General features: G+C 43.2%; 1 protein-coding gene across 6 annotated transcripts in view; it reads left to right on the plus strand.

Annotated features, from left to right (window-relative positions):
* LOC148517602 (survival motor neuron protein 1-like) overlaps positions 1-1,005 on the plus strand; it is a 39,931-nt gene extending 38,926 nt beyond the window's left edge. For all 6 annotated transcript variants that reach the window (XM_088478537.1, XM_088478541.1, XM_088478539.1 and 3 more), the window contains one exon: positions 931-1,005. In XM_088478537.1, the coding sequence (XP_088334663.1) occupies positions 931-996 (66 nt within the window). In that variant the 3' untranslated portion in view covers positions 997-1,005. The remainder of the gene's footprint in view (positions 1-930) is intronic.
* Positions 1,006-11,404: the final 10,399 nt, after the last annotated feature.

Consider the following 11,404-nt stretch of genomic DNA (forward strand, 5'->3'; position numbering starts at 1 on the left):
ACAGTAAGGCTGGGTACAAACCTAAAGATTTCCTGTCCATCAAACTAGTTGATTGGTTGGAATGAAAATCTGGTAAGGTATGAAAGCAAATGACAATCAGCAATTTGCTCCCAAACGCCGGAAAATGGACAAAAACTGTTTGAAGATATTGTTTAGATCAAACATATAACAAACTTGTGTGACGACCATTTTCATCTGTTTTCTGGCATTTAGGAGCAAATTGCTGATCATTATTTATTCCCATACGTTACCAGATTTTCATTCCAACCAATCAACTAGTTGGATGGTTGGACAGAAAATCTTTAGGTGTGTACCCAGCTTTAAAGGCTGCATACAAGTATTTGTTATTCATCCTTTGGAGAGCTGTATTTATCATGCTAGTAAAGGAAGAGGGACTGTCCCAAACATTGTTATCTTCTGCGCTTCTACTGTATCAATAAGCATACGCCTTATGGGGATGAGTCACTAATACCTAACAATGTTTTCATGAAGACTTTTGGGGTAAAGAGCAGTTCTTAACTAGCACCAGGCACACAGAGAGTTAGACGTGAATGTTCTCCATTTATGTGTGGTATTATGTCTAAGTATCTTTCTCACATCCAGCCCCAGACTTCTTATCTTCAGTGCATTGTGTACAGTACTTTCCTCAACCACATCTAACATGATTACCATTAAATACATGCACAGTACTCTAGGTATAGAAATACAATACATATGTTTGATATTACATTATTTAAAAAATAAAAGTTAATGTAACTGTGTATGAAATTGTATTTGACAAATAAATGTGCAAGCATATTGTTATTCCATGACTACTGTATTTGAATGTACATCAATCTCCCTATAATTCCAGAAAATGTATTGCTCTTATTAATACTCATAGTAATGTGTCTCTTAATTACTATTATTAATATACTACTTGTTTTTAAGGGTCTGAAGCAGGGTCGTGCTGAAGCTTTGAGACCCAACCTTAAAAAAGGGCCCAGGAGGAAATAGCATGATCAGGTGAGCAGCTTCTCCACAGACAGCACTCTCTTCTCCACAGACAGCACTCGCTTCTCCACAGACAGCACTCTCTTCTCCACAGACAGCACTCGCTTCTCCACAGACAGCACTCGCTTCTCCACAGACAGCACTCTCTTCTCCACAGCCAGCACTCTCTTCTCCACAGACAGCACTCTCTTCTCCACAGACAGCACTCTCTTCTCCACAGACAGCACTCTCTTCTCCACAGACAGCACTCGCTTCTCCACAGACAGCACTCGCTTCTCCACAGACAGCACTCGCTTCTCCACAGACAGCACTCGCTTCTCCACAGACAGCACTCGCTTCTCCACAGACAGCACTCGCTTCTAAACAGACAGCACTCGCTTCTAAACAGACAGCACTCGCTTCTAAACAGACAGCACTCGCTTCTAAACAGACAGCACTCGCTTCTAAACAGACAGCACTCGCTTCTAAACAGACAGCACTCGCTTCTAAACAGACAGCACTCGCTTCTCCACAGACAGCACTCTCTTCTCCACAGCCAGCACTCTCTTCTCCACAGCCAGCACTCTCTTCTCCACAGCCAGCACTCTCTTCTCCACAGCCAGCACTCTCTTCTCCACAGCCAGCACTCTCTTCTCCACAGCCAGCACTCTCTTCTCCACAGCCAGCACTCTCTTCTCCACAGCCAGCACTCTCTTCTCCACAGCCAGCACTCTCTTCTCCACAGCCAGCACTCTCTTCTAAACAGACAGCACTCGCTTCTAAACAGACAGCACTCGCTTCTAAACAGACAGCACTCGCTTCTAAACAGACAGCACTCTTCTCCACAGCCAGCGCACTCTTCTCCACAGCCAGCGCACTCTTCTCCACAGCCAGCACTCTCTTCTCCACAGCCAGCACTCTCTTCTCCACAGCCAGCACTCTCTTCTCCACAGACAGCCCTCTCTTCTCCAAAAATAAGTTGAATGTTCATCTGTGATTCACATAGGGATGTGTTTGACTTCAGTTTCTTATATTCTCTGTATAAAGAGATGAGTGTGGTAGAATGACAGGCCATTATTTAAATAGTAAAATGCTCAATTTTTCTTTATTCCTCTTATTCTGTTTTTCTTTCTAGAACAAAAGGATTATCTCTCCCATGGAGAAGGCAGGACACCTCGCTAGGTTCCTCATTGCCTTTTGGACAGCCTCCTCTGCCTTCCTTTCCCCCCGTCCCCTGTATATGCTCTCACACATGTTGAGAAACCCAAATACTGAAGTACTATAATAAAATAAAATGTTGTTTCCATTTCTTGCCATATTTTCTTTACCATGCCAACCATATCAGTGATAGATATTTTCTTTACCATGTACACTATATCAGTGATAGATATTTTCTTTACCATGCCAACCATATCAGTGATAGATATTTTCTTTACCATGCCAACCATATCAGTGATAGATATTTTCTTTACCATGCACACCATATCAGTGATAGATATTTTCTTTACCATGCACACCATATCAGTGATAGATATTTTCTTTACCATGCACACCGCATCAGTGATAGATATGTTCTTTACCATGCCAACCATATCAGTGATAGATATTTTCTTTACCATGCCAACCATATCAGTGATATATATGTTCTTTACCATGCACACCATATCAGTGATAGATATTTTCTTTACCATGCACACCATATCAATGATAGATATTTTCTTTACAATGCACACCATATCAGTGATAGATATTTTCTTTACCATGCCAACCATATCAGTGATAGATATTTTCTTTACCATGCACACCATATCAGTGATAGATATTTTCTTTACCATGCCAACCATATCAGTGATAGATATTTTCTTTACCATGCCAACCATATCAGTGATAGATATTTTCTTTACCATGCCAACCATATCAGTGATAGATATTTTCTTTACCATGCCAACCATATCAGTGATAGATATTTTCTTTACCATGCCAACCATATCAGTGATAGATATGTTTCTCTCTCCTACTAAATTAAGTCCATGTCCATGCATTATTATCATTTATTTAATAGGTGTCACAAGGGTTCCATAGCACGGAAAACAGGAGGAATACAACTAACAATATGATACATGAGTACAGACTAGTACAAATAAAGTAACAGTTTAACATAAATACATCACTACAGGTAATTAAGCAGTTAACATAATTATGTAGGGAAGACAAAGGGGAGAGGGCCCTGCTTCCACGCACTTACAATCTAAACTGGTTATTAGTGGACACAAAAGGGAAACAAGTCCTTAAACCATTACACTACCAAAACGGGATGCAGTTTATAGACCGGCGGACTAAATGCCGCCTGTCTATATCCCGACACGAGAAGCCAGACAGGGGACTTCAGATAGGTTTCAAAATACCAACGCCTATTTGAATCTTGACGCCGGAACAGTGAAGGATGACAGCCCGAACAAGGAAGGTTAGGGTTAGGCACCTCTAGGGGGGAAGATTAGAGCTAGGCACCCCTAGGGGGGAAGGTTAAGGTTAGGCACCCCCCCCCCCCCCGGGAGGGTTAAGTTTAGGCACCCCCAGGGGGGGAATTAGGGTTAGGCACCACCCCGGGAGTTTTAGGGTTAGGCACCCCTAAGGGAGGGGGAGAGGGATGGGTTAGGGTACTTAGTAGCCGGTGTTGGGATCTCCTGCTGTCGGGCTTCTCGTGTCGGGATTTGAACCGGCGGCCGGTATTACATACTGATTCCACCAAAACAAAAGGTAACTAATGGTGTTAACATAATGTCTTCGTCATGTTGCTTTGACAGTTTGAATGGAATTGTAAAAACATGTGGGATCAGGCAGTGTGCCAGGATCAGAAGTCACAGGTGGGAGGAGGCAGGACAGGCAATGACGCATTACCTGTGACCCTGTGTATTGCCTCTCAGATAAGGCCAGTTTCTGCAAACATCACCCCATTCAATTTTGTATTTTCTGCCTTAAACAAGAGACTTATTAATAATAAATCAGAGCAGGCACATTTCTATAACACAACTGCTTTACAGTGGTTGAATACAGTAGATAGGCAGATATTCTACGTCTAAGTAAGCTAGCCTGCATAATATTTTTTAAGTACAAGCATGTAAAATCTCTATAGACACATTTCAGACATTGGTTGGGTGTCCTGAGGCATTTATCCTGTTGTTCAGTATACCATTTTCTGATAAACCGCAATCATGTAAATGGATAAAATAGTGAGATAATCACCACCTTAATGTAATTACCATGCTAGTTTAGCAGTTTGTACATTGGTCTCCGTTACCTCTGAATTATTTGAGGAATGGGCATATTATTGACTGGAATATCTTTCCGGCCTGTTTAAACTGTTGCCATTGAGGGCCCGCACCCACCAGACAGCTTCCATAGAGTATGCTTGAGGAAATTTTTTTTTAGTTGCATTTGGCTCATGACAATGTACCAAATAAGGCTCTTTTCATGTAAATTCTTGTACAGCACTAGTATAGTTACACAGAAATCTACCTGCACATTTTCAGTTAGCCCTTGTGAAAATAAAAACAAAAAAGAAATGCTTTTATGAGGCATGGGTGTGATTGCCTGTGGTGCCTAGAGCATGGTTATCATAGCTCGTGTATGGTATATGCAGTGTGTGGGAGGCGTGTAATCAGGGCAGTTTCTAGGGTCTGAGGCTTCCAGTGCGAGCAGTCAAAATGCGCCCCCCCCCCCCCTCGAAGCAGTAATATTGTGGAGTGGGCATGGCGTCATCGTGAGGGGGTGTGGTATCACAGTAAGGGAGCGTGATCTAGAAAGACCACAGAATGACAGCCACCATGACTACTGAGTACAGGGGTGTCTAACCTGTCAGAGGCAAAGCGCTGAAAAATATATGTAGCTAAACAAAAGATAGACAGCATGAGGCGCGCGCTCAAAAAATGGGATGTGGCCTAGCTGTCACAAGCCCACGCCGCATTTCTGTGTGCATGCCTTTGGTGTGACATTTGCAGAAGTATGACCTTGCATCACACACGGTTTTAGTCGCGTTGGGAGCGAGCCCAGCCAGATCCACGTAAAATACACTGCAACAAACCACTTCCACATAAAATATATTGGAAAAGCCAGAGGCACGTAAACTACGTTTTAAAACCACATCCACCTCAAATACATTATTAAATCCAGAACCACATAAAACACATTGAAAAAACATGATTCACATAATACACACTTCATTCCAGCCCCCTCCCTTGCCATTCCATCCCGACAGGTCTTAGGCTTCCCCCCCACTGGCTCTCAGGCAAAAGTGCCCATTATGCAGTGCCCCCTGTAGTTGTCCCCATATGCAGTGTCCCCTGTATTTATGCCCCTTATGCAGTGCCCACAGTGGTAGTGTAACTTATGCAGAGCCCCCACTAGTAGTGCCCCCTGTAGTCATGTCCCCTGTAGTCATGCCCCCAATAGTAATGGTCCCTGTTGTAGTGCCCCAGTAGTAGTGTCCCCAGTTGTATTGCCCCCTGTAGTAGTGTCCCCTTTATAAATTCCCCAGTATTAATGCCCCCAATAGTAATGCTCCCTTTGTAGTAGTGCCCCAAGTAGAAAAGCCCCAAGTAGTAGTGCCCCTGGCCCCTGAGTAATGCACCCAGTAGTGGTGCCTCCTAAGCATTAACCCCAGTAGAAGTGCCCCCCGAGTAATGTCCCCAGGAGTAGTGCCCGGGTGCCCCCAGTAGTGGTGTCTCCCCAGCAGAAGTGCCCGCAGAGTAATGTCCCCAGTAGTGGTGCCCCCAGTGGTAGTGCCTCCGCCAGTAGAAGTGCCCCCCTTATAATGTCCCTAGTAATAGTGCCCGGTTGCCCCCAGTAGTAGTGTCTCCCCAGTAGAAGTGCCCCCCTTGTAATTACCCTAGTAGTAGTGCCCGGGTGCCCCCAGTAGTGGTGTCTCCCCCAGTAGAAGTGCCCCCAGAGTAATGTCCCTAGTAGCTGTGCCCAGGTGCCCCCAGTAGTGGTGGCTCCCCCAGCAGAAGTGCCCCCAGTAGTAGTGCCCGGGTGCCCCCAGTGGTAGTGCCTCCCCCCCAAGTATTGTTCAGGCTGCCTGCACAAAAAAAAAAAAAAAACAGTAATACCTTCAGAACCGCTCTGGCGTCCGCTCCGCTCGGCTGCTCCTCTCTCTGCACTATGGGAAAGACGTCATGACGTCCTCCCATAGTGCACATTGTGGGAGCTGGAAGCAGGAGCCTCCGTCTCCGGCTGCTCTGCCGGGCGCCCGCTGGTAACTGAATCTCAGCGGGCGCCTGGCAGTTAACAGGCTGTTTCTGCAGCAGGGGTAGGAGGCAGCGCGCCCCGTGCGATTGCACGGGTCGCCTGCCCCTAGAAACGGCCCTGCGTGTAATGGCTTCTGGAAGAGAAGTATAGCTCTATATCTTATCTGTTACCACTGTATGGAATGATCTTGTGCTTTTGGAGAATGTCTATAGAACTTGCCAGATTCAGCCTATGGGGAAAATGTAATAGCCTGCGAACTGCAAGCATCGGTGAGTCCCGTGCACGACTGCCCGATGTTTTAAAGTAGCAGTCACTTAAAAGGCTAAATCAACCTGGTTTTGCCCTTTAAGTGACTGCTACTTTAAAACATCGGGCAGTCTCGCACAGGACTCACCGATGCTTGAAGTCTGCAGGCTATTACATTTACCGCTATAGCTCTTTTGCATTTATAGTTCATTTCAACATGGAATATATAGGTTTTTTGTGGCTATAACATATATTGTGTCTATAGCACTTTTGAAACTATAAACTCTTTGCTTAGTTGTAGCTATAGCTTTTAAGTAATTTAATGCTGAGTTTTTGTATCTAGTCCTCTGGTGGTGTTATATACTGTGTATATATATATATATATATATATATAGCTCTCTGGTGATTAAGAAACTTTTTTGCTGTGTTAGCTGCCAATTCTGCGTATTTTGCCGCATTTGTGACTGCCTCTTGTGCTAATGCCGCTGCCAATTTTCTACAAACTGAGACGCCCGCTTGCACTGTTTTGAGACGGTGCATTTCTGTCTTGTAATATCTTTACACGCCTACCATTGGTCACACCATCATCACTTGCACAAGCCCTACGGCAGGTGCAGTTTCTTCATCTGAGTATGGCCTCCAGTATGATCGTTTCAGCGACATGCCCGCATCTGCTTAGCCAACCCCATTTTACCTCTCAGGTACGCCCACTAAAATCCACAAAGTTTCATCTGTATCTATACTGCGTCTAAGCGGTAACAATGGGGATGTACTGTATGCACAGTGTGACTCAGGGCACACAGTTATGACAACCATGCTCTCTGCGCAATGGAAACCAATCTCAGGTCTCGAAAACCATTACTGGAACCCCAGAACGCTTCTATCTAGGCAGCTCCTACTACTTATACTATTTACAAGCGCAGGCCTCCTCAACCAAACCTCGCGTGCATGACCTGACATTTGTATGTAGTCGTGTTCTGAAAAATGCATCAAGGAACACAACTTATGATGTAAATAGAAAGGGCTCACAATGATGATAGATTGCGAAATACACACAAAAGTGCTTCAAGTCTTTGGACCTGATTCAGCAAGGGACGCATGTGAGATCGCACGCACTCAGCTGCTGCGTGTATATGCTAATCAATGCATACGCACGGCAACTGCAGCAAAAGATGCAGATGCCCAGCACTACACAATGTCGCCCACTTCCCTTTACTCAAAGCCTGAGTGGTCCGCAAGACAGCCGAAACATTGGTAACATCAAGAACCATTGGAACCATACGCACAATAGAGGTTGACCTGATGTCATGCAGGATTTTGGCCACTTCCAGCGTGCATCGTTGTCTGGCTGTGTATGCCGCCACGCTGCCTTAATTATGCACGTCCCTATAACAGCGTCCCAGCGTACAGGCACGCCTGCATTCGCCCAACCACCCCCCATTACCACCCACAAATGGCACTTCCTGCCAATATCGAAAGGGTCTGCGTACGCACTGCGTGTAGTCTGCATACCCTTACCCGATTGCACTGGCTAGTTCACGCATGTGCAGTGCGAAAACGTTCTCTCGCATTCCTTGCTGAATCAGAACCTTTGTCACCTAAAATGTGACATGTTTTCTTTTCATTCAGATAATACTTCTGAGAAATGTAATTGCACATTAGAATGAGGTACCATGCATTCTTAAAGTAACTTATACTCATTCATGACTTCATATGTATAATTGACAGATGACATTAATAATGTTACCTAATCATGTAATTATTAGAGACTGGTACATTTTTATGTAGTTTATTTAGTGACAATTTTAAGGGCTATCAAATTGGAATATTGTACCTTCACTTTAAGGCATGGCACAGTTACACTGTAATCTCAGTGTTCTTCAGTGTTAATTTTCCAAATATCTTGGTGTTAATAATTAGTTAAATGGAAGCAGCATCTTTTCTAAATGTTTGGTTGGGAAGCAGCATGTTCTGTACCAGTGGCCAGTAATTGCTTGCATGACAAACATCTACACTGCAGTTACTGGAAAGTCATAAAAACCCAATACAGGTGTATCATGTACTGTTTATTGTAATTTTTACATTTTATATAAAGATTATAGTAAGTATAGTACTAGGACACAACGGATATAAATATTGTATATTTGCTCCCTTTCTTATAAAATTACAATTGTGAAGTTACAGAGGTGCCCTTGTCATTCACTATTAAGGGACTGTGGGCCTGATTCGGACCCGATCGCTATTTGCGTCCGCTCGCTGGCTAAAAGGGGCTGGCTATTTAAATCATGCGCTCGCTGTTACTTAGTGGGCGGCTTTACGTGATGCAGTGCGAGCGCATGATTTAAATAGCCGGCCCCTTTTAGCCAGCGAGCGGCCGCACTATGCACTCGCACCTGTATAAAGACGCCCCTTTGCCACTCGCAACACACGTCATCTCCGGCAGTTGTAGGTTTAATCGGGAACATCGAGAGCCATCGGAGCTGCTCGCAGTGCTTGTGGTAGCCATTTCCCACCACAACATTGCGAGCAGTTCTGGCTAAAATACAACCTAGTCACGTGTGTAATGACGCTACTTTGCTAATTATGCACACCCATTAAACGTCTGACGGTCGGGCATGCCTGCGTTCGCACATCCACACCCCCGTTTTCAAGCACCTTCCCCTGTTACCACTCACAAACGACACTATCTGTCACTCAAAATAGCGGCCCGGCTACGGGCGAGCACTTTCCCATCGCAATAACTGGTTCACGCATGCGCAGATTGCGAAAAATCGCTCAATGCGAGCGAGCGCAGCAAAGAGTCCAGGTCTGAATCAGGCCCTGTATTCAGAGGTGTTGCCCCAACAATAGCATCGTTATAAGGGGATGTTATTTATTAGCTGTGCTAAGAGAAAACAATTGTGGATGAAGGTAGTGGTGATAATAGGGGACTAAGAAAATGAATAATACTAAGGCTAATAGATTATTCATGAAATGCAAAGCTCTGCAAATATTACTTTCTGTATACATTAATAAATAGAAATAAACCTTAAGGGAAACAAATGTATAGATTTATCAAACAATATAAAATATTAAGGCAGATGGTAAAAATAAATATTTGCAGTCTCAACGATAGAAGCACAAACACTCATGGGAATTTAGAGGTGTTTTATTGACTTCCATTGAATTTTATATCTTTGGTTATTGATCTGAAACCTCATGTACAGGTGTATGGACATATGTATAAATAATCTCCTTCATTGTTGTTTTACAGGGATTATTTTATATTCTATTGGCAACTCTTGATATTGGGTATATATGTTTGATGGATGTATTAATAAAAATATATTTTTAAAAATTATGTTTTTCACTTGGGCACATTCTGGGACTGATGCAGAGTAGAAAGTACATTGGGTGTACATAGCTTAGAAGGAAGTTGGAACAGAAAAAAATGTGTATATTTGACCATATACCATACACCACCTCAAGGCGGCGTTACCCACTGTACTTTGTAAATATGGGGAATGCGGAAAACCCCTGAAAACAGCATTTTCGGGGTAATACCGCATTTGTCCCTTTAGTACCTCTCGACCATAGTGATTCATCTGGAAACTTGTATTATTCTTAAGAATCTCTGGTAATGTTGCTTATTAATACCTGAATTAAACCAAAGTTAGTTGCATGTACAAATAAAGTAAAGACAGTACAAAGTATGGATAATGATACACTGTACAGAACACATACTTAATAGTAAGGTCAAATTTTCTCAGCAAAAAATTGCAGAACAGAAGGTTAAAAGTACAAATTCTAATAATAAAAAGAACCTTTAGGATGAAATAACTTTATATATACATATCTTTCCCAAATTCACACTATGCCAACCAGTCCCATTTCCTTAAATGTTCTGGAATTCTAGCCAAACCTCCCAAATGTCATGGAACTTATTGAGAACATTGGCAATGTTTGTATATGTGGTTCATATAATTTAAAGCTGGGTTGAGGAGAAAGCCAGCACATGGCAATAGCCTGTCAATTGTAGTACAGGTTGAGTCTCCCATATCCAAATATTCCAAAATACAGAATATTTTTAGCATGACTGAGATAATGAAACATTTGCTTTCTGATGGTTCAATGTACACAAACTTTGTTTAAAGCACAAAATTATTAAAATACATTATAAAATTACCTGCAGACTGTGTGTATAAGGTGTATATTACACATAAATGCATTCTGTGTTTAGATTTGGGTCCCATTCCCAAGACATTTCATTATGGTATGCAATTATTCCAAAATACGGAATATTCCAATATCCAAAATACCCCTGGTCCCAAGCATTTTGGATATGGGAGACTCCACCTGTATAGCAATTTATCTTGCAATGTGTGAGAATGATGAAAAAGAGTCTTATAGCCCCAGCGAATACATCCTGATATGACAAGTTATTCAAATACATATGTTACAACAGTGGTATGCCGAAGAGCTTCTCTCAATGCATTTCATGGCAAACCTTGAAGTACATTGGCTACAGTGGCAGAAGACTTCACCAGGTCTCATACCTGTCAGCTAAGAACAGGAACTGAGGCTACAGAGGGCACAGGCTCATCAACACTGAACAGTTCTAATGGATTTAGGCCCTGATTCATTACCGATAGCAACTACGATTACGCACGCTATCGGTCGATTGTCACGTTCTATGCATGTGTATGCATCGCAGTGCGTGTGTGCGAACCGGTCACTGCGACCGCAGTGACTATGCAGACCCATCACAGAGTGATTTACAAGAAGTGTGCTGTTTGTGGGAGGGGTGGGGCATCAGCAAAACGATGGCGTGCCAGTGCATTTGAAAATGCCCTTGCAGGGGCATGCATAAATTATCCTCTGCGATGCCATACGCAGCTTGAGTACTCATAGCGTGCGATGAGGTTAGCAATATTTGATGTTACAGATGGTTTTGCAGTCTTGC

Source organism: Taudactylus pleione, unplaced genomic scaffold (assembly GCF_031769625.1).
Source record: "Taudactylus pleione unplaced genomic scaffold, aTauple2 ptg000214l, whole genome shotgun sequence".
In the NCBI taxonomy this organism is placed as follows: Eukaryota; Metazoa; Chordata; class Amphibia; order Anura; family Myobatrachidae; genus Taudactylus; species Taudactylus pleione.